Source organism: Strigops habroptila, chromosome W, assembly GCF_004027225.2.
Source record: "Strigops habroptila isolate Jane chromosome W, bStrHab1.2.pri, whole genome shotgun sequence".
NCBI classification, from domain to species: Eukaryota; Metazoa; Chordata; class Aves; order Psittaciformes; family Psittacidae; genus Strigops; species Strigops habroptila.
Genome location: NC_044301.2, coordinates 3,148,053 through 3,171,279, shown reverse-complemented (window position 1 = coordinate 3,171,279; position 23,227 = coordinate 3,148,053). Strand labels below are relative to the sequence as shown.

The window sequence follows — 23,227 nt, the reverse complement described above, 5'->3', positions numbered from 1 at the left end:
TTACCAACGTCTCTAGGCTACCACGGGAACACGACCACACCTCAGTATCCGCACTTTCTCCTCAGCAGACTAAATCCTACCTCTCATACGTGAGGCTTGTTGCAAAGTGCACTGTCCCTGCGGCATTAGGCTCCGGAAGGCAGATCATGACGATGACGAGAACTCTGTGCACCTTAGCTTACAACTGCTATCCTGTCACCTCTGACAGCACCTATAAAGCCAGTTTTCAAGTTTCAGGTATTAGCAACAAACTAGCTAAAAGTATTTAAGCTCCTCTGTAGTAACAGCAAGAAAACCAACAAGGCACTGTACATCACATCCCGTCCCTTTTACTTATTTCCAGAGCGTAGAAGAGATACCAGCACTTCTCCACTACGCTTTTCTTCTGGGGGACGCACTTCTGGGCTGCGCTCCGCCCCGCGGTTGTGGCCTCGCCGCCAAAAGGGGCGGAGTGGGCCACCGCCATTTCGTGAAGAGCTCAGAGCTAGTAGCTTCCTTCCGTGTGCTTCAGTCTTTTCTGGAGGAGTTTCTGCCTGCCGCCATGCTCGCCGCCCGTGTGATTGCTGCTCTCGCCCGCTCCCTGCCGCAACAGGCCAGCCTGGTGAGCGCACTCCCTTCTTCCTAGAGCGAGTGGGGTCGCGGGCGGGCGTCGCTGCCGTCGCCGCCATCTTGAGGGCCGTGGTCTCCCGCTCTCGGGAGTCTGGGATGGGGTGTACGCGTGGGGCTCGCCTTAGCTCTGGGCGGCAGTGGGATCCCGATCTTTGTAGAAGGAGCGGGGGCACCCTTACCGGGGGGTGGGGTGGGTGGGCTGTCTAGGGCACTATGTGCCCTTCCCCGGAGATGCGGATTGGCGCTGTTAGGGTTCAGGTTAATGTCTGAAAGCTGCTAGATCCTAGTCGGAGTTAGGGTTTTGAACTGTGAGGCTTGGCCAGGTGGCATTCTTTTTCCCCCGTGTTTGCGAGGAGAGCGAGGGTGTGAAGGTTTGTCAGGACCCATTTCTGGCTGGTGTCCCTTGTGAAGGTGAAGGGAGGAGAGGCCTGCTTAGGCCTTCAGAGAAATAACAGTGACGCTGCATGAGACTGCATTGGGAGCTTTGCTTGGGATGTAGGCTTATAATTTTCTAATGCATTCGTTATCACAGGTTTGGGGTTTGTTTGTTTGTTTCTGCTATTGTATATGTTGCACTTCAGAAATTCTGTAGTTAGGCTTTTCTTGGAAAGGTCAGCCCTTAGAAGGAAATATTATTTCTCCCTTGTACAGAACCAGGAAGGGTGCGCTGATTTCTTTATGCCTCAAGCTTTTGATGTTCAGCACAAAGGTGACAAATGAGAGGAGGTGTTGCTTTGGGAGCTGCTGCTGCAGTGCTATGATGGTGGCATCAGTGCAATGCAGAAAAATGCAGCAAGTAATTTAGAGCAATCTCCTTTACCATCTGTCCATGCTTAGTCATGCTGGACTTGGTTCCATAACTACAACTTGCGAATGGAGTTCTGTGGAGCTCAACTCAAAATTGAGAGACATTGAACGTATAAGCTCATGATCATGTTATCTCTTAATGTTTTTTGAGTGACTGAGGAAATTTCACTGTTACTGAAACAATTACTTATTTTAGATTTCCAGACACACTCTGGGTGCAGTATTTGTTGCTACAAGAAACATCCATGCCTCCAAAGCATGCTTTCAGAAAACTGGTGAGTCTGAGAAAGGTCTTCATACAAGTGTGGATTCAGCACTTGCTCTATGAGACAAAAAGGAGTTTGAATTTGGAGTGTGAGGGCTGTGTGTGTGTCAGTTGAGAAAGTATTTGAGGACATTTATGTACTGATAGTGTTTAACAATGAATTGTCTGTTACACAGTCACATCCAAGAGACTTCACTTTAATAACTATCCAAGTTATGCCCAAACCAAAGGAGTAGTCACATGTCCCTTAGCTTACCTGCTTCATGAGGATTCTATTCAGTCTTTAACTCCTGCAGAATTATTTTTTTAAAAATGCTTAAAATTCTGGTTTCCTGCCTTGTTTGTAACAGTATGAAGGAGCACATGACTTTCCCAGGCCTGCCTGGATTTGACCTTGTGTCCTTGAGTATAACTTGGCTGCCAGCATCTTGGTGGTTAGAGAAGATGGTGGCACTGCATAGCTATGTTTTCGGTAGTGGTTCATGTACAATTTCTGAAGTGGTTTAGAGTGATTAAATGTATTATTAGTTTACAGTGGTATTTACTGTTTCCTAGCTGAGGGAATAAAGTTGTTGGAGGAATGCTGCCAAACAAATTTGAGGAAGCTGGAAAATACATTTTTACAGCTTATACTGAACAGCTTGCTCCTTAAATGTATTAAGTTCCTTTAATTATATTTGGGTTTTGTATTATAAATTGGTTGACAGGGTGTTTTGATGCCTCCAGTTGAAGCAAATCCTCTGCAAATGGAGCTAGCATGTCTGTTCTTTCTGGGCTAAGGCTAATTATTTAATCAAATTTCTATGGGGGGAGATTGCTGATAGCGTAGGACATAACAAAGGTAACTGATAACTGCCATCTATGTTTTGATTGAAGCTGGCTCGTAATGAAGCTGCTTTTATTGTCTGTGAATACAGAAGCTGTTATTTAACTTAGGCATCCTGTGTAAGGAAGACTGTTGATTGCTAGACCTTGTGGTATACCTGAGAAAGAGTACAATGGCTTGTGAGTTAAAGACAAGCTGATTGAATTCATATGGTGCCTTAATGTGCTAAATCTGGTTTGAAATGTCTCTTTCCAGGTACTGCTGAGGTATCCTCTGTTCTTGAGGAACGTATTTTGGGAGCTGACACCTCAGCTGAACTTGAGGAGACTGGCCGTGTGCTCTCAATTGGTGATGGTATTGCCCGTGTGTATGGCCTAAGAAATGTCCAAGCAGAAGAAATGGTTGAATTCTCTTCTGGGCTGAAGGTAAGCTTTCACTAAAGCAGTTGGTTTAGCTTAGAAATACAAGGAGGACATTTAAGGAGAACATAAGACTATACTTGGAGGTGCTGGTATGGACCTTTTCACAGACTTAATTTTAATATATAGTAACTAGCTGAAATAATACTACAAAAAGCAAATATTCTTGGAATTTGTAACATTTTGCTTTCAGTATCAGTATCTGGTTCTGGACCAACATTTGAGCTTTATTTGTCTTAATCTAGGAAGTATAAGAGCTAATCTGGTGTTGGATTTCGTTTTCGTTGGTTTCAAGCTGGCTTTTCTGTTCAGTGTTGAATAATAGCCTCTTGTTGTGGTTTTTAAGCCCAGCCGGTAACTCAGAACCACACAGCCTCTCGCTCACTCCCCCCCTTCTTCCTCCCCCCGCTCCCGGAGGGATGGGGAGGAGAATCGAAAGAATGTAACTCCCACGGGTTGAGATAAGAGAAGTCCAGTAACTAAGGTATAATACAAAACCACTACTGCTACCACCAGTGATAATAATGATTAGTGAAATAACAAGGGGAGAGGATACAATTGCTCACCACCCGCCGACCGATACCCAGCCCGACCCGAGCAGTGATCTGGGCCTTCCGGGTAACTCCCCCCGGTTTATATACCGGGCATGACGTGCTGTGGTATGGAATACCCCTTTGGCTAGTTTGGGTCAGGTGTCCTGTCTCTGCTTCCTCCCGGCTTCCCCTCCTCCCTGGCAAAGCATGAGACTGAGAAAGTCCTTGGTTGGAATAAACATTACTTAGCAACAACTAAAAACATCGGTGTTATCAGCGTTGTTCCCAGGCTGAAAGTTAAAAAACACAGCACTGCACCAGCTACTAAGAAGGAGAAAAATGACTGCTATAGCTGAACCCAGGACAGTATCCACCCCTTATTCCATACCATTCACGTCGTGCTCAGATCCCACATCTTTCAATATATCATCGCTTCTGTCTCATATATATATACATATATACACACACACCCCCACACACAAAAAGAGAGGTATCATTCTTTAGTCCATGGGCCAATCCCTATGAAGTTGCTAAATTCATCCAGTCCATGATGTCAGGCTCCATCTCCTGTAATAGTCTTTCAGGGCAGGAGGGACGGTACGTAGTGTTGAACTGTTGCCTGCTGATGACACCACCAAACTCGTCTGGCCACTGCTGAGCTCGTCTGGTTTCCTCAAAATTCATTCTTTGTTGGGGTGGTGATGGGAGGGAAGTCAGGGTCAGTTGCTGGTGACTTGAAGATATCTAGCTGGTGGGCTATAAAAGTGTTATAGAGCAGGCAACAGCATACAATTGAGTTCATTGGCTGTTTTCCCCCAAAATCAAATCTCCTTGAGGTACAAATCGGACTTCCCCATCTTCCCGCATTACCCACCAAGTATATCCGGGTCCCTGAGCAAAAGCAACCCCACGAGTGGGTTTGCCTTTACCTGAAGCAGGAATAACCCAGACTGTCTTCCCCAGGAAATTCTTTATGTGCACCACAGGAACTTTATCCCCCTCTACAGTACGTAAAAGTTCTGATTGGGCTGGGCCAGCCCTGTTGGCAGATCCCCTAGTGTTGACCAACCAACATTTGGTAAATGTGTATCCCAGTGTTTGAAAGTCCCACCACCCATTGCTCTCAGTGAAGTTTTAAACAGCCCATTGTACCGTTCGATTTTCCCAGAGGCTGGTGCATGGAAGGGGATGTGATATACCCACTCAATGCCATGCTCTTTGGCCCAAGTGTCTATGAGGTTGTTCTGGAAATGAGTCCCATTGTCTGACTCAATTCTCTCTGGGGTGCCGTGTCTCCACAAGACTTGTTTCTCAAGGCCCAGGATAGTGTTCCGGGCAGTGGTGTGGGGCACAGCGTATGTTTCCAGCCAGCCGGTGGTTGCTTCCACCATGGTAAGCACATAGAGCTTGCCTTGGCGGGTTGGTGGGAGTGTGATATAGTCAATCTGCCAGGCCTCCCCATACTTGTACTTCAGCCATCGTCCTCCATACCAGAGAGGCTTTAACCCCTTGGCTTGCTTAATTGCAGCACATGTTTCACATTTGTGAATAACCTGGGCAATAGTGTCCATCGTTAAGTCCACCCCTCGATCACGAGCCCATCTATATGTTGCATCTCTGCCTTGATGGCCTGAGGTGTCATGGGCCCACCGGGCTAAAAATAATTCACCCTTATGTTGCCAATCCAAGTCCATCTGAGCCACTTCAATCTTAGCAGCTTTATCCACTTGCTGGTTATTCTGGTGTTCCTCAGTGGCCCGACTCTTGGGTACATGAGCATCTACGTGGCGTACCTTCACCACCAGGTTCTGCACCCGAGCAGCGATAACTTGCCACAGTGCAGCAGCCCAGATGGGTTTACTTCTGCATTGCCAGTTGCTCTGCTTCCATTGCTGCAACCACCCCCACAGGGCATTTGCCACCATCCATGAGTCAGTAGAGAGATAAAGTACTGGCCATTTTTCTTGTTCAGCAATGTCCAAGGCCAGCTGGATGGCTTTCACCTCTGCAAACTGACTCCATTCACCCTCTCCCTCAGCAGTTTCTGCAACTTGTTGCAGGGGACTCCACACAGCTGCCTTCCATCTCCGATGCTTTCCCACAATAGGGCAGGACCCATCAGTAAACAAGGCATATTGCTTTTCACTCTCTCACAGTTCATTATATGGTGGGGCCTCTTCAGCACGCGTCACCTCCTCTTCTGGTGACATCCCAAAATCTTTGCCCTCTGGCCAGTCCATGATGACTTCTAGAATTCCTGGACGACTGGGATTTCCTATTCGAGCTCGTTGTGTAATTAGTGCGGCCCACTTACTCCATGTAGCATCAGTTGCATGATGTGTAGAGGAGACCCTGCCTTTGAACATCCAGCCCAGCACAGGCAACCGGGGTGCCAGGAGGAGCTGTGCTTCAGTGCCAATCACTTCTGAGGCAGCTCGAACCCCTTCATAGGCTGCCAGTATCTCTTTTTCAGTGGGAGTATAGCTGGCCTTGGATCCTTTATATCCCCGACTCCAAAAGCCAAGGGGTCGACCTCGAGTCTCCCCTGGAGCTTTCTGCCAGAGGCTCCAGGTAGGACCATTCTCCCCAGCTGCGGTATAGAGCACATTTTTCACATCTGGCCCGGCCTGGACTGGTCCAAGGGCTACTGCATGAACTATCTCTCGTTTAATTTGTTCAAAGGCTTGTTGTTGCTCAGGGCCCCATTTGAAATCATTCTTCTTCCGGGTCACGTGGTAGAGAGGGCTTACAATCAGACTAATTTGGGATGTGCATTCTCCAGAACCCCACAACACCTAAGAAATCTTGTGTTTCTTTCTTGTTAGTTGGTGGAGACATTGCTGTTATCTTGTTGATCACGTCTGTGGGGATCTGGCAGCGTCCATCTTGCCATTTTATTCCCAAAAATTGAATCTCCTGTGCAGGTCCCTTGACCTTATTCCGTTTTATGGCAAAACCAGCCTTCAGCAGGATTTGGATTATCTTCCTCCCTTTCTCAAAAACTTCTTCCGCTGTATCACCCCACACGATGATGTCATCAATGTATTGCAGGTGTTCTGGAGCTTGCCCCTGTACCAGTGCAGTCTGGATCAATCCATGGCAGATGGTAGGGCTGTGTTTCCACCCCTGGGGCAGTCGGTTCCAAGTGTACTGGACGCCCCTCCAAGTGAAAGCAAACTGTGGCCTGCATTCTGCTGCCAAAGGGATTGAGAAAAATGCATTGGCAATATCAATTGTGTCATACCACTTGGCTGCCTTTGACTCCAGTTCATATTGAAGTTCTAGCATGTCCGGTACGGCAGCACTCAATGGTGGTGTGACTTCGTTCAGGCCACGATAGTCTACTGTTAATTTCCACTCTCCATTAGACTTTTGCACTGGCCATATGGGGCTATTAAAGGGTGAGCGGGTCCTGCTGATCACTCCTTGGCTCTCCAGTCTACGGATAAGCTTATGGATGGGAATGAAGGAGTCTCGGTTGGTGCGATATTGCCGCCGGTGCACTGTTGTGGTCGCGATTGGCACTTGTTGTTCTTCGATCTTCAGCAACCCCACAACAGAAGGATCCTCTGAGAGACCGGGCAAGGTGGACAGCTGCTTAATTTCCTCTGTCTCCAAGGCAGCGATACCAAAAGCCCATCTATACCCTTTTGGGTCTTCGAAGTACCCTCTCCTGAGATAGTCTATGCCAAGGATGCATGGAGCCCCTGGACCAGTCACAATGGGGTGCTTTTGCCACTTCCTCCCAGTCAGGCTGATTTCAGCTTCCAGCATAGTTAACGCTTGGGATCCTCCTGTCACTCCAGAAATATAAATGGGTTTCACCCCTTGATACCTTGATGGCATCAGAGTACACTGTGCACCGGTATCTACTAGAGCCTTATACTTCTGTGGGACCGATGTGCCAGGCCATCTGATCCACACAGTCCAGTAAACCCGATTATCCCTCTCCTCCACCTGGCTGGAGGCAGGGCCCCTCTAATAGTGATCACAAAATTCTCCACTTCTGTCTTAGAATCATAGAATCGTAAGGGTTGGAAAGGACCTTAAGATCATCTAGTTCCAACCCCCCTGCCATGGGCAGGGACACCTTGCCCTAAACCATGTGGCTCAAGGCTCTGTCCAACCTGGCTTTGAACACCACCAGGGATGGAGCATCCACAACCTCCCTGGGCAACCCATTCCAGTGCTTCACCACCCGCACTGTAAAGAACTTCTTCCTTATATCTAATCTAAACTTCCTCTGTTTAAGTTTGAACCCATTACCCCTTGTCCTACCACTACAGTCCCTAAGGAAGAGTCCCTCCCCAGCATCCTTGTAGACCCCCTTCAGATACTGGAAGGCTGCTATGAGGTCACCACGCAGCCTTCTCTTCTCCAGGCTGAACAGCCCCAACTCTCTCAGCCTGTCTTCATATGGGAGGTGCTCCAGCCCTCTTATCATCCTCGTGGCCCTCCTCTGGACTCGCTCCAACAGCTCCATGTCCTTTTTATGTTGAGGACACCAGAATTGTACACAGTACTCCAAGTGGGGTCTCACAAGAGCAGAGTAGAGGGGCAGGATCACCTCCTTTGACCTGCTGGTCACGCTTCTTTTGATGCAGCCCAGGATACGGTTGGCTTTCTGGGCTGCAAGCGCACACTGCCGGCTCATGTTAAGCTTCTCGTCAACCAACACCCCCAAGTCCTTTTCTGCAGGGCTGCTCTGAATCTCTTCTCTGCCCAACCTGTAGCAGTGCTTGGGATTGCCCCGACCCAGGTGTAGGACCTTGCACTTGCCTTGGTTAAACTTCATAAGGTTGGCATTGACCCACCTCACAAGCGTGTCAAGTTCCCTCTGGATGGCATCCCTTCCCTCCAGCGTATCAACCGAACCACACAGCTTGGTGTCATTGGCAAACTTGCTGAGGGCACACTCAATCCCACTGTCCATGTCGCCGACAAAGATGTTGAACAGGACCGGTCCCAACACCGATCCCTGAGGGACACCACTCGTTACAGGTTTCCAACTGGACATCGAGCCATTTACCACAACTCTTTGCGTGCGGCCATCGAGCCAGTTTTTTATCCACCAAGTGGTCCATCTATCAAATTGATGTCTCTCCAATTTAGAGACAAGGATGTCATGTGGGACAGTGTTGAACGCTTTGCACAAGTCCAGGTAGATGACATCAACTGCTCTGCCGCTGTCCATCAGTTCCGTGGCTCCATCATAGAAGGCCACCAAATTGGTCAGGCAGGATTTCCCCTTAGTGAAGCCATGTTGGCTGTCACCAACCACCTCGTTGTTTTTCATGTGCCTTAGCATGTTTTCCAGGAGAAACTGTTCCAAGATTTTGCCAGGCACAGAGGTGAGACTGGCTGGTCTGTAGTTCCCCGGGTCTTCCACTTTCCCCTTCTTGAAAATGGGGGTTATATTACCCTTCTTCCAGTCATCGGGAACTTCACCTGACTGCCAGGATTTTTCAAATATGATGGACAGTGGCTTAGCAACTTCATTCGCCAGCTCATTCAGGACCCGTGGATGGATTTCATCAGGTCCCATGGACTTGTGCACGTTCAGGTTCTTAAGATGGTCTCGAACCTGATCCTCTCCTACAGTGGGCCTAAGGTCTTCGTTCTCACAGTCCCTGCATTTGCTTTCCAAGACTTGGGTGGTGTGGTCAGAGCATTTGCTGGTGAAGACTGAGGCAAAGAAGTCATTAAGAACCTCAGCCTTCTCCAAATCCATGGTAGCCAGTTCTCCTGATAGCTTCCGGAGAGGGCCTACATTGTCCCTAGCCTGTCTTTTATTTGCTACGTATCTATAGCATCCTTTCCTGTTATCTTTTACATCCCTTGCCAAACTTAATTCTAGCTGGGCCTTAGCTTTCCTAATCTGGTCCCTAGCTTCTCGGGCAATGCTCCTGTATTCTTCCCAGGCCGCCTGTCCTTGCTTCCACCTTCTATAAGCTTCTTTTTTCCCTCTAAGTTTCCTCAGCAGCTCCTTGTCCATCCATGGAGGTCTCCTGGCCCTCCTGCTGCACTTTCTTCTAGTCGGGATGCAACACTCTTGAGCACGTAGCAGGTGATCCTTGAATATCGACCAGCAGTCTTGGGCCCCCCTGCCCTCTAGGACTGTATCCCATGAAACCTTACTAAGGAGGTTCCTGAAGAGGCCAAAGTCTGCTCTCTTGAAGTCCAGGGCAGTGAGCTTGCTGCACGCTCTTCTCACCGTCCTGAGGATCTCAAACTCAACCATCTCGTGATCACTAGAGCCAAGGCTGCCCTGGAGCGTTACATTTCCAACCAGACCCTCACTGTTGGTGAGCACAAGGTCCAGCATGGCACCTCTCCTCGTCGGCTCCTCTACTGCTTGACAGAGGAAGTTGTCTTCCACACAATCGAGGAACCTCCTGGATTGCTTGTGCCGGGCCGTACCATCCCTCCAACAGATGTCAGGATGGTTGAAGTCCCCCATGAGGACCAGGGCCTGCGAGCGTGAGGCTGCTCCTATCTGTCTGTAGAGCGCTTCATCCACAGAGTCCTCTTGATCAGGCGGCCTGTAACAGATCCTCACCGTAATGTCCCCCATTGTTGTTTTCCCTTTGATCCTGACCCACAAACTCTCTGTTACCTCATCACCCGTCCCCAGAGTTCCATACTCTCCAGCCTATCACTGACATAGATAGCAACGCCCCCTCCCCGTCTGCCTGGCCTGTCTTTTCTAAACAGCCTGTAACCTTCCATTCCGACACTCCAGTCATAGGAGCCATCCCACCATGTTTCTGTGATACCAATGACATCATATTCCCGTAGCCTTGCACACATCTCTAATTCCTCTTGCTTGTTCCCCATACTACGGGCATTTGTTATAGAGGTACCTTAGCCGAGCTCCAAATGCAGCCGACTCAATGGCTGGGGCAGCTGGAACATCTCTACATCTCTCCAAGCACTTATTACAGGTGCTGGCAACTGACCAGGAGTGTTGGGATGGATCAATGCTCCCCTCCCCCAACACATCTAGTTTAAAGCTTTCCTGACCAGCCTGGCAAACCTCCTACCTAAACAGCTCTTCCCCTTCTTTGTGAGACCAGCTCCACCAGCCTCCAGTAGACCTGGCCTCCCAAATGGAGCCCCATGTTCTAAATAGCCAAACCCCTGACTATGGCACCAGCTTTCTAACCATTTATTAACCTGCCAAATGCGCCTAGCTTTTTTAAGGTCCTCCCCTTTGTCCTGGAGAATCGATGAAAAAACTATCTGAGCTCCAGAGCCCCTAACCACCTCTCCCAGGGCTCTGTAATCTTGCCATTTTATTCCCAAGAATTGATTCTCCTGTGCAGGTCCCTTGACCTTCCTCCATTTTATGGCAAAACTGGCCTTCAGCAGGATTTGGATTATCTTCCTCCCTTTCTCAAAAACTTCTTCCGCTGTATCACCCCACACGATGATGTCATCAATGTATTGCAGGTGTTCTGGAGCTTGCCCCAGTTCCAGTGCAGTCTGGATCAGTCCATGGCAGATGGTAGGGCTGTGTTTCCACCCCTGGGGCAGTCGGTTCCAAGTGTACTGGACGCCCCTCCAAGTGAAAGCAAACTGTGGCCTGCACTCTGCTGCCAAAGGGATTGAGAAAAATGCATTGGCAATGTCAATTGTGGCATCCCACTTGGCTGCCTTTGACTCCAGTTCATACTGAAGTTCTAACATGTCCGGTACGGCAGCACTCAATGGTGGTGTGACTTCATTCAGGCCACGATAGTCTACTGTTAGTCTCCACTCTCCATTAGATTTTGCACTGGCCATATGGGGCTATTAAAGGGTGAACGGGTCCTGCTGATCACTCCTTGGCTCTCCAGCTTACGGATCAGCTTATGGAGGGAATCATGGAGTCTTCATGCGATATTGCTGCCGGTGCACTGTTCTGGTCGCACTTGGCACTTGTTCTTTGACCTTCAGCAACCCCACAACATAAGGATCCTCTGAGTTACTGGGCAGGGTGGACAGCTGCTTAATTTCCTCCGTCTCCATGGCAGCGATACCAAAAGCCTATCATTACCTTTTTGGGTCTTTGATACATTCCCAGCATCCGGCCTACAGTAGATCATCTCTCGAATGGCTGATTCCCTCAGGGACTGGATACCTCTCTCTATCGTGGTCCACTTGGCTGAGAGACTCATAACATCGTCCTTGTAGGGAAATCTTTCCTTCACAGCTGCCAAGAGCCGCCTCCAAAGGCTGAGGGCTCTCTTCTCTCTTGCAATTGCTTTGTCAATTCCTCCTTCCCTAGCAAGTGATCCCAGCTGCTTGGCTTCCCTACCTTCTAGTTTGTGACCATCAGCCCCACTGTCCCAGCATCGGAGCAACCAGGTGACAATGTGCTCCCCTGGAAGACGGGTGAAATCTTTTCGCATATTCCAAAGCTCGGTTGAGGTCCGGGGTCGAGAAGTCACCTCTTCTTCTTCTTCCTCTTCCTCTGATCCATGTAGTAGTAACTCTTGTTCACATGCTGTCCCCTGTAGTAATTGCATTGGGTTTTTATCTTTCTTCACTGCAGGGGTTGCTCTTTGTGCCTCTCGTTTGCTTTTCCCCTTGCTTACAGGGGCAACAGATATTGTCACAAACTGGCCATTTGGTTTAGCTGCAGTATCTGTCACTGTGGTTGGAGTGGCTGCAGTGTCTGCTGCTGGGGTTGGTGCAGCTGCTGTGCTTGGAGTTGGCGTAGCTGCGTTGTCTGTTGCTTTGCCATCAGATCCAGAGACATCTTTTTCCCTTTGAAGGTTAGTGTTGAGCAGGGCTCTGCAGGCGTAGGCCAAGCCCCAGCACGTTGCCATGATTTGTCCCTCTCTGGTATAACCAGGACGACAGCACACCTCGTTTAATTGTTTTACTAGTTTTTCCGGATGTTGCACTTGTTCAGTGGTGAAGTTCCAAAGCACTGGAGGGGCCCACTGGCCTAGATACTTGCCCATACTATCCCACACACCCTGCCACTCATGACTGTCCAGCCTCAGGGAAAATCTCTTGGTGGTCCTCCTATATCATCATCTAACCCTAGACCAGATTTGAACCTGATACTGCTTAACTTTTGAGATCAGATGAAATAGGGTGTTCCCAGGACGGGATGGCCATGCATAAAACACACTCCGTATGTTTGCCAACATGCTGATCCCCAGCACAATCAGCAGGCAGGTCTCAAGGGTATTCAAAGGCCATCTAAAACCTTCAGAACTCTCAACTGCTGTTGCAAATAGGCTGGTGGGGGAACGGGGGGTGAAAGAGAATGCTTCCTTCGTAAGTTTACCCCCCGAGGAAAAAAAAAAAAGATATGCAATTGCTGAAATATTTCATTATATACCTACCAATGTATAGAGGTGATGGCCACGCTGGAAGCACAAACCAGACCAGTTTCATGATCAATGAGTCTATTGTATTACAAGTCATTGCCATGAAGTACAGTGAAACAAGAACCTTAGCCCAGGCCCCCAAGCCGATAAACACTAAAACAGCAAATACTGGCTGTAAGTAAGGTACAACATGCTGAAACTCTGAGATCAAGTGAACAACTCTGAGAGCCAGTAAATCAGCATTGTGACGTGTGACTATTAATTCGGCACAATGAATGCTTATCACGAAGATGATTAGACACACTCTGGTCAGATCTGTCGTTATCTCAACCCTTCGTGCCCCACGTTGGGCGCCAAAAAGAACTGTCGTGGTTTGAGCCCAGCCGGTAACTCAGAACCACGCAGCCGCTCGCTCACTCCCCCCCTTCCTCCCCCCGCTCCCGGGGGGATGGGGAGGAGAATCAGAAGAATGTAACTCCCACGGGTTGAGATAAGAGCAGTCCCGCAACTAAGGTATAATACAAACCCACTACTGCTACCACCAATAATAATAATGATAAGGGAAATAACAAGGGGAGAGGATACAATTGCTCACCACCTGCTGACTGATACCCAGCCTGACCCGAGCAGTGATCTGGTCTTCCAAGTGACTCCCCCCGGTTTATATACTGGGCACGACGTGCTGTGGTATGGAATACCCCTTTGGCTAGTTTGGGTCAGGTGTCCTGTCTCTGCTTCCTCCTGGCTTCCTGTGCCCCTCCTCACTGGCAGAGCATGAGAGACTGAAAAGTCCTTGATCAGAGTAAGCATTACTTAGCAACAACTAAAAATATCAGTGTTATCAGCATTGTTCTCAGGCTGAAGTCAGTAACATAGCACTGCACCAGCTATTAAGGAGAAAAGATGACTGCTACAGCTGACCCCAGGACCCATCTCTGCTCCAGTGCAATGTGCAGTTTACTGACCACTTGCAGTCCTAGCAGTAGCTTAGAATTAAAAAGTTGTCTGTTCTGAGAGTACTGCAACAGCTCTTACAGTATTTTTAATGACCTAGCTTGCCTTAGGCACAGAAGGAGCCAGTGCTTTTCCCTTGTCCAGTTCCTAGGCAAGAGACCAAATGTTGTATTTGAGCCCTGCTTATCCTTTCTGTTCCTTTTAGAGAGATTAAGGACTGAATGCTAGACTACTGCAAATATAGTTATGTAGTAAGATGAAGGCTTAGGCAGGCTCTGTAACCAGCATGGAAGAACATACACACATTGTACATAAAAGGAGAACATTGGCTATTGTTACAGATAAGATTGAAGTAGATTATGCTGGGTATTTGACATTGTAGAATAATCACATTGGTATTAAACTGTCAAAATGTTTGTAAATATTGGTATGGGTTTTCTCAGGACAATGTGATCTTTGTCCTAGGGTATGTCCTTGAATTTGGAGCCTGACAATGTTGGTGTCGTCGTGTTTGGTAATGACAGACTGATCAAGGAAGGGGATGTTGTGAAGAGGACTGGTGCCATTGTGGATGTTCCAGTTGGGGAAGAACTGCTGGGCCGTGTTGTAGATGCCCTGGGCAATCCAATTGATGGGAAGGTAAGTGTAACTAGTTGTTTATTGCCTCTGCTTATATCTACGTGATAGACTGCAGCAGTGATTTTCTTGTCTTTTAAGGGTCCTGTTACATCCAAGGCGCGTAGAAGAGTTGGCTTAAAGGCCCCTGGGATCATTCCCAGAATCTCTGTGCGTGAACCTATGCAGACTGGTATTAAGGCTGTGGACAGCTTGGTGCCAATTGGTCGTGGCCAGCGTGAGCTGATCATTGGTGACAGGCAGACTGGGTAAGTTAAATGCCTGAGCAAAAAATCTTTCCTTAAACAGAGACTAGAGTACAATGTGTGCTGATGTACAAAGCTGAACACAGAATGTCATAGACATTGTGAGAACTGTAAGCAGTTTAACTTACCAACCTCTGTTTACACAGGAAAACTTCAATTGCAATTGACACAATAATCAACCAGAAACGATTTAATGATGGAACAGATGAGAAAAAGAAGCTGTACTGTATCTATGTTGCAATTGGCCAGAAGAGATCTACTGTTGCTCAGCTGGTGAAGAGGCTCACTGATGCAGGTACAGATTTTTGAAGATGGTTGAGCCTGGCAACTAGTGACATCTTGTTTTCTTTATAATGTTGAATACTATGACCTTTTCTAGCTTCATAGACATAATTATTTCCTTATGAGTGAGATACTTGCTTTTGTGGACGAGAAATCTTTCTAGGTATCTGGGGAAAAGAAAACCCTTTTTGCTGCATCACATTAAAAGACTAGTACGAGGCCCCAAAACTGAATTGCTTCTGGAAAAGTCACCTATGATGGGTTGGTTTGGGGTTTTTTTTTAGCAGAGTTGAGAGCTTCCTCTTAGCAGTCAGGCAGGCCTGATGACAAGCTGTGGCCTACAAGTATTTTTGGACTTGGCATTTCTTTTATATGTATGCAAGACAGTGTAAATGTCAGTTGCAAATTTGGTGGAGAGATTTTACTACCCAAATGTAAGGGATTAAATGATAGCATCTTTTCAGAAACAGTGATCTCATTGACCAAGGCTTTGACCAAGGCTGCATATGTAACAGAGCTTGCAAGAGATCAGGCACCTTACCTCTTGCTTGCTGGTCAAGCAGATTCATACCTAGCAGGGAAAAAAACCAAAGAAACAACAGCAAAACAACCCACATTTTAATGACAATAATTTGTTTGGGACTGTGAAACAAAGGGTAGTATCACCTTGCAACAGCCAGGAAACCATGGACTTCTAGGCCGAGTTACTTCTAAACCAAAGTGTCTTAGTGAAAATTTAAACTTCATTTTAAATGGGAAAGTCTGCAAGTGTTGTTAGACATTAGTTGTGTTGACAGATGTGCTAATCTAGTACAGTGGTCTTTCCTGTAACAGTGTAGTGATGCTGCCTGGGCTTGCTTCAGCAACTAGTATTTCACATGCATGTTGTGTTTGCTGATTACGGGCATGATGAGGTAATATACTCCGTGTGTCTCAAACTCTTTCCAGATGCCATGAAGTACACTATTGTGGTGTCTGCCACAGCATCTGATGCAGCACCCCTGCAGTATCTGGCTCCTTATTCAGGCTGCTCCATGGGGGAATACTTCAGAGACAATGGAAAACATGCATTAATCATCTATGATGACTTATCCAAACAGGTCAGGAAACATTGTTTGTAGGCCTCATAGTCTAGTATGGGCATTTGTAGCTTTAAGAACACCTCTAGGTTTAGAAATTCAAAACTTTAAATGAGCTGAAGTCTGAAATCTTTATACCATGCAGGCTGTTGCCTATCGTCAGATGTCTCTGCTGCTGCGTCGCCCACCCGGTCGGGAAGCCTACCCAGGTGATGTGTTCTACCTGCACTCCCGCCTGCTGGAGAGAGCAGCCAAGATGAACGATTCCTTTGGAGGTGGCTCTCTGACCGCCTTGCCTGTCATTGAAACTCAGGCTGGTGATGTGTCTGCTTACATTCCAACCAATGTCATTTCCATCACTGATGGACAGGTAGGACTTCTTCACATTCCAGTACTTCTGTGTAATTTACTGGCAGGCCTCTAAGGAGGCTTCCAGGCTTCTGACCAAGATAATAGAACAATTTTCTCCTACAGATTTTCTTGGAAACAGAGTTGTTCTACAAAGGTATCCGTCCAGCCATCAATGTTGGTCTGTCTGTGTCCCGTGTAGGTTCTGCTGCTCAGACCAGGGCTATGAAGCAGGTAAGCATGAAACTGCTGCTCCTCTTAATAGAGGCAAGTAGTGTGTAGGCTTTCCAACCCATTTCATTCTAAATAGCTGTGAATAGAGAGGGAATAAAGCTTTTAATTCCTTAGTGTTATGAAATTATAAAAGAACAAACTTTGGGGATCTCTTTGATATTTCTTTTGCCTGCTGGGGGGGGGGAGGGGAGAAGGAAAATAGTATCTGCATAAAGATGTAGGACTGTTAAGTTTCAGTATGTTGAACTGGGTACTGATCTAACTAGAAATAGAGAATGCTCTCCTAATCCCATGCTTTTAGTCTAGATATGGAATTAGGTTTAATATCAACTGTCACTATTTCAGAGAGGAATAGCACGTTTGTGTTTAAAAGGCCAAGCAGACAGTGGGATTTTTAGAAATACATATAATAATCTGTCAGAATCTTGGGGTTCATTTGACTAGTATGCCAAGCAAAGCTGACTTGTGACAGCTGTCAGCTGAAGATCACCTACAAACTACTAGACACATTTAAAAGGTGGTCAAACTTAGCCTGATCTGTATCTTGTGTGGTAGGTGGCAGGTACCATGAAGCTGGAATTGGCTCAGTATCGTGAAGTAGCTGCTTTTGCTCAGTTTGGGTCTGATCTGGATGCTGCCACGCAGCAGCTGCTGAACCGTGGTGTACGTCTGACAGAGCTTCTCAAACAAGGACAGTACGGTGAGTGTTTTGGACATAACAAGTCTGCATTTCCTGTTAGTCTTGTGTTAACAAGGTTGGTTTTTGTGGCAGCATTGTGTCCGTTCTGTGAATGCATGAATGCAGACTGGATTGAACCATGTTGTAGATGTGCAGTTGATCTTCACAGAAGGACTCTATGTAGCACTGATGTGTCCTTATGTCAGTTACCAGTGGCATGAATGCTTTCTCTTCTGCAGTTCCCATGGCTATTGAAGAACAGGTTGCAGTCATCTATGCTGGTGTAAGAGGTCACTTGGACAAGCTTGAGCCCAGCAAGATCACTAAATTTGAGAGTGCTTTCCTAGCTCATGTACTGAGCCAGCATCAGGTCCTTCTCTCCACAATCAGGTATGATGATTTATTTTATGTCATTCCAAGGATATTAATGGTCACAGAACTGTTAATTGAGTGTATCCTAGAACATTAGACCTTGAGCTGCCTGTACCAGAACTGGAAGTCAAATCAGCCTTTTTCTATTGTCCTTGCACTGCTGTAGTTGAGCTTCATGTCTCCAGCTTTTACTTAAAAAATCCAGCTGGTGCTTAAAATTGAACCTTGAAATTGAAGGCTATGGAGTGCTAATCCATTGTGCTTTGCATGCATGGGTCTAGTGGCTGCAGTGTCTGTCACTGGGGTTGGAGTGGCTGCAGTATCTGTTGTCGGGGTTGGTGCAGCTGCTGTGCTTGGGGGTTGAGTAGCACGAGCAGCTGTGTTGTCTGTTGCTGATGGGGTTTGAGTAGCTGTTGTACTTGTCACTGGGGTTGGTGTAGATGCAGTGCTTGGAGTTGGAGTAGCTGCGTTGTCTGCTGTGGTCAGGGTTTGAGTAGCTGCTGTGCTTGTCGCTGGAGTTGGTGTAGCTCCTGTGCTACACACTATCCCACACACCCTGCCACTCATGACTGTCCAGCCTCGGAGAAAATCTCTTGGTGGTCCTCCTATATCGTCATCTAACCCTAGACCAAGACTCGAACCCGACACTGCTTAACTTTTGAGATCAGATGAAATAGGGTGTTCCCAGGGTGGGATGGCTGTGGGTAAAACACACTCCGTATGTTTGCCAACATGCTGATCCCCAGCACAATCAGCAGGCAGGTCTCAAGGGTATTCAAAGGCCATCCAAATCCTTCAGAACTCTCAAATGCTGTTGGAAATAGCCTTGTGGGGGAATGGGGGGTCTGAGGGAATGTCTCCTTCATAGGTTGATCCCCCAAGGAGGAAAGAAAAAGATGTGTAATTGCTAGAAAACTTCATTATATACCTCCCAAAGCATAGAGGTGATGACCACACTGGGAATGCAACCCAGACCAGTTTCATGATCACTGAGTCTATCGTATTACAAGTCATTGCCATGAAGTACAGTGAAACAAGAACCTTAGCCCAGGCCCCCCAGCCGATAAACACTAAAACAGCAAATAGTGGCTGTAAGTAAGGTACAACATGCTGAAACTCTGACATCAAGCGCAATGACTCTGAGAGCAAATAAATCAGCATTGTGACAAGCGACTATCAATCTGAAACAATGCTTATCACAAATGTGATTAGACACACTCTGGTCAGATCTGTCATTATCTCAACCCTTCAAGCCCCACGTTGGGCTCCACAAAGAACTGTTGTGGTTTAAGCCCAGCCGGTAACTCAGAACCACACAGCTGCTTGCTCGCTCCCCTCCCTTTTTCCCCCCTGCTGGAAGGATGGGCTGGAGGGATGGGGAGGAGAATTGAAAGAATGTAACTCCCACGGGTTGAGATAGATAAAAGCAGTCCAGTAACTAAGGTATAATACAAAACTACTGCTACCACCAATAATAATAATGATTAGTGAAATAACAAGGGGAGAGGATACAATTGCTCACCACCCACCGACTGATACCCAGCCTGACCTGAGCAGCGATCTGGGCCTTCCGGGTAACTCCCCCCGGTTTCTATACCGGGCATGACGTGCTGTGGTATGGAATACCCCTTTGGCCAGTTTGGGTCAGGTGTCCTGTCTCTGCTTCCTCCCGGCTTCCCCTCCTCCCTGGCAGAGCATGAGACGGAAAAGTTCTTGAGCAGAGTAAGCATTACTTAGCAACAACTAAAAACATTGGTGTTATCAGCGTTGTTTCCAGGCTGAAAGTCAAAAACATAGCACTGCACCAGCCACCAAAAAGGAGAAAAATGACTGCCACTGCTGAACCCAGGACAACTTGCGTACCTGAAAACAATCTAGTTAGTTCCTGTATTTTTGACAGCTTTAAACTGTTAGGGTGGTGTGGATTAAGTGCTGCTTGCTGCCTTCCCTGCTGCTGAGTGGACTGCTGTGGATTGAGTGTTTCTGTAGTCCTGTCCTAGTCCTAGCTTGTCTTGTCATGAGTCAAATCATGTGCCTTCCATCTCCAAGGCACTACTCTGTAGAAGGCAGAGCCTTGTTGAATTATGTACAGCTGTTTTGAAAGTATTTATTTGTAACAAACCTCAGTTCTTAAACAGGACTAACTTTTAGGAGAAAGGGATGTTAGTTTCAGTGGTATAGCTTTATGAATCAAACAAAAAGGTGGTAATTCATCTGTTAATTTTCTTTAAAAATAGAAGATTCATTGTAGGGTTTTTTCTTCATCTTAGTCAGGGATTGACTGTTATCTATTTCTTTGTCAGAAGTTTAACTTAAACTCTTTCAACAGGACTGAAGGGAAGATCTCTGACCAGACAGAAGCGAAGTTGAAGGAAGTAGTCACAAGTTTTCTGGCTACTTTTGAGGCATAAATTCTTAAAACTGTTCAGACCAAGTTGTTGTGATCCCATGCTCCAGCTCCATCAAAGACTTAAAAGTATGTGCGTCTTGAATGTACAGATCTCAGCGAGAATAAAAGTTCCCACATAAAAAGGCTCGTATGTTCTGTTCTGAATTACTGCCTTTCTGGCTGGCTGTCTGTACCACACGTGCCTTTAAAACCACAGGGTTAAACTCCCCTGGACATATGGTTGTGAAAGGAACTCTGAAAATTCAAACCAGGGGGTTCAAATTTGGGTAGATCGTACTCCCATAGAAGATTGAGTAGGAGTAGTGGCTGGATTCTGTGGCCAAGACTGACAGAGCTGAGGTTTCTCTTGCAGGTTTCATCCTGTTTGCTGGGCAGCTGATCTCTGAGGAGAGCATACAGCTGGGGAAGTTGCTTTGCTATCTTGTCATGGGTGGTAACTAATTGGACCCCACATTATTCTTTGAGTCTGATGCTGTGACAGTATTTCTTAGATTTGCTGCCTTACCTCTCCTCGTGCTTGACTTTTGGAAGGTGGGCTCTTCCAGAACTGACTGCTGAGGTTGCATGGGTATGCTGGAGCTCAGTCCTTCACCCTTGGTGAGCCTCTGCACTGCAGCTGCTGGTGATCAGGACTTCCACTGAGGATATCTGGTCTGTCCCTGGTTAACATCCTTCTCCGGAGCGCCCTTACTTCCAAATTAAAACCTCCTGTGTTACAGGCAGCTGGAAATGTTTCATCTAAGCCTCTCACATGGTTACAGCCTAACAAGCTTCTCTATTAATAGAGTGCTTGGAGAGCATGACCTCTTGCTTCTGCAATACAGGGAAAAATAAACATTTTTAGTCCAAGAGGGTTAGGCATTTTTCTAAGAAGAGTTGGTGTGTTGGAATAGTGCAATGCTCTTGGAGGATGGCATCCTTTTGCCTTTCAGAGTCTTGTTCCTTGCACCCATGGCTCCAAAACAGGTGGCTGAGTGGCTTCCCAGCCCTGAAGGAATGCTGTGGTGCAGCCTTTTTTTGCTCTGCCTGCCTGATATTGCTTGTCCCCTCCAGGACAGCTTTTACTCTGTTCTTGCACAGTGACTAAACCCCAGTTACTTGTTGGTGTTGCTGTGTCATGTTTTACTTGCATCCTGCTGTAGTTAGGAAGCACCAAGCTTATGGGTGTCTTTAGTCCAAAATTGCAGAGGTATTAATTTCTAGTAATGTAAGAGATAAATATTCCAAAGTTCTGATTTCTGCCCTGTTGCTGCTGTGACTTGGGAAGATAATTTTCTCATTAACTTAACGCACTGTGTGGTGAATACCTCTGGTCTGGTTAGACAAGAGGGATGGTGGGAGTGGGTTTGGAGGGTTGGTTGGCAGTCCTCGGAGGTGCTGTGGGCTGCTGCTGGAAAGCTGAGAAGTAGCAAGTGGGTGGTGGCAGCATGGGTTTGCAGGGAGGGTCTGTGCCCTCTTCAGAGTGTGTGCAGGGTCTGTCTGTCTGAATCTGCTGAAGAGCTGATTTAGAAAATCGCAGAAAGATCCCAGAAATGCACTGTTAAAGCATGCTGTAACACCTGCCTGTTGCTGCAGGGTTGATGATGCCCCTTGTGCCCACTGCCCTCAGCTGCTGTGCTGCTTGCTTCTTGTCTTGACCCCACTTGGGCTTACCTGCCTGGCCTAAAGCCTGCCCTTCCAGTGCAGCCAGATCAGATGGAGAAAATGAGGAAATTTATTCCAGAATTCATACTTTGGAGGTTTTGTGTGTGCTTGCAGCTGGACAGGTTGTACCTCAGCTGATAGATGTTCAAGTGAGGTTGCTGAAACCTTTTCAGAGCTTTGACTGAAACCTTTCAGATCTGAAACAGATGTGGCATGACCTGCAGCCATGGCAGGAACTGCAACCATGAACACTGGAAATAAAATCCATGCAAACCTGCTTTTGTTGGTATAAACTTGAGAAGTGGGTGTTTGTTTTGGTTGTGTGTTTTTGGTTTTTTGGGGTGTTTTTTTTTGTTGGTTGGTTGGTTGGGTTTGTTGTGTTGTTTTGTTTTGGTTTTTTACGTTACTAGACTGATGTACCTCTCCCTGTGTTAAAGCTCTCATAGTTTTGAAGAACTGCTCAGAAGTTGCTTGCCCAGGGCTTTGTCCTAGGTGGTGACGTGGGAACAGGGCATGTACTGTGAAACCTTCCCAAAAGGAAGGTCATGCCAGGCAGGGAAGGTGCTGGGGGTTGCTGTGTAGCTGCTATGCTCACCCTCTGCTCTGTGTTTCCTTTGTGAAACTGTGTGTGAATCAACTGAGTTTTGCTGCCGGTAGTGGGTTTCTCCCCAAGGCATACTGATGCTGTGCCTTGCATCCCTGCCCCTCCCCCCCTCCCCGAGAAGCAGGAGCAAGCGGGGTAGATGTGACTCTGTGTTTCTTTGGGGGGACTGGGTAGGGACACAGTGCCACGGGGTGGGGCCAGCAGGACAAAGTGGCAGTGGCAGGATGGGGGAGGTGCAGTTGAGGAACCACTTATGGATGAGTGAGGACAGGGGTGGACTGGGGGCAGTGGGGTAGGACCCAGCCGGAGCTGGGGGGTGGGTGGGTCCTGGTTCAGCTGTAATAGTTATTTTTCTCCTTCCTAGTGCAGTGCTGTGTTTTGGCTTTAGTTTGAGAACAGTGCTGATTAACACACCAATGTCTTAATTGTTGCTAAGTAATGCTTACTCAAAGCATGAGACAGAAAAGGCCTTGATCAGCCAGTGAGGAGGGGCACAAGAAGCCAGGAGGAAGCAAAGACAGGACACCTGACCCAAACTAGCCAAAGGGATATTCTATACCACAGCACGTCATGCCCAGTATATAAACAGGGGAGAGTTAACCAGAAGGGACCATTAACTATAAAACCTGCAGGCTTTACATTCTTTCAGTTCTCCTCCCCATCCTGCCTCGGGGGTGGGGGGGGTGAGGGAGCAACTACATGGTGCTGAGTTACCAGCTGGTGGGGAAGGTGACCCCATTCTGGTCAGAGTTGTCTCCAAAGCTGCCTTGGTCATCCTGGGGTGCTGTTGCTGAAGACTTTGAGCATCTCTTGGCAGGTGCTGCCCATCCATGTGTGTCCTCAGAGTCGAGCCTTTGCAACCTGCCTCGTCCACCCAAAATATGTCCCAGCAAGCTGCTACTGCTGTTCTGGAGGAAGTTGGTGCTGGGTTGAGGGTTTGATAATAGTAATTGGG

At 47.4% G+C, this 23,227-nt stretch overlaps 1 protein-coding gene across 1 annotated transcript; it reads left to right on the top strand.

Moving 5' to 3' along the window:
* Nucleotides 1-541: 541 nt before the first annotated feature.
* On the top strand, nt 542-20,040 carry LOC115619228 (ATP synthase subunit alpha, mitochondrial-like). The gene is made up of 12 exons (XM_030511282.1): nt 542-601; nt 1,613-1,691; nt 2,763-2,932; nt 14,205-14,378; nt 14,457-14,623; nt 14,767-14,915; nt 15,851-16,002; nt 16,127-16,351; nt 16,456-16,563; nt 17,119-17,263; nt 17,482-17,632; nt 19,944-20,040. Exons 1-12 carry the CDS (start codon nt 542-544, stop codon nt 20,023-20,025), a joined length of 1,662 nt encoding a protein of 553 aa, XP_030367142.1. The 3' UTR covers nt 20,026-20,040.
* The last annotated feature ends 3,187 nt before the right edge of the window (nt 20,041-23,227 follow it).

Coding starts and splice junctions, on each gene's coding strand:
- LOC115619228 (XM_030511282.1), top strand. CDS start 542: ATGCTCGCCGCCCGTGTGATTGCTGCTCTCGCCCGCTCCCTGCCGCAA. Junction 1,692..2,762: donor AGCATGCTTTCAGAAAACTG/GTGAGTCTGAGA, acceptor GTCTCTTTCCAG/GTACTGCTGAGGTATCCTCT. Junction 16,564..17,118: donor AGACCAGGGCTATGAAGCAG/GTAAGCATGAAA, acceptor CTTGTGTGGTAG/GTGGCAGGTACCATGAAGCT.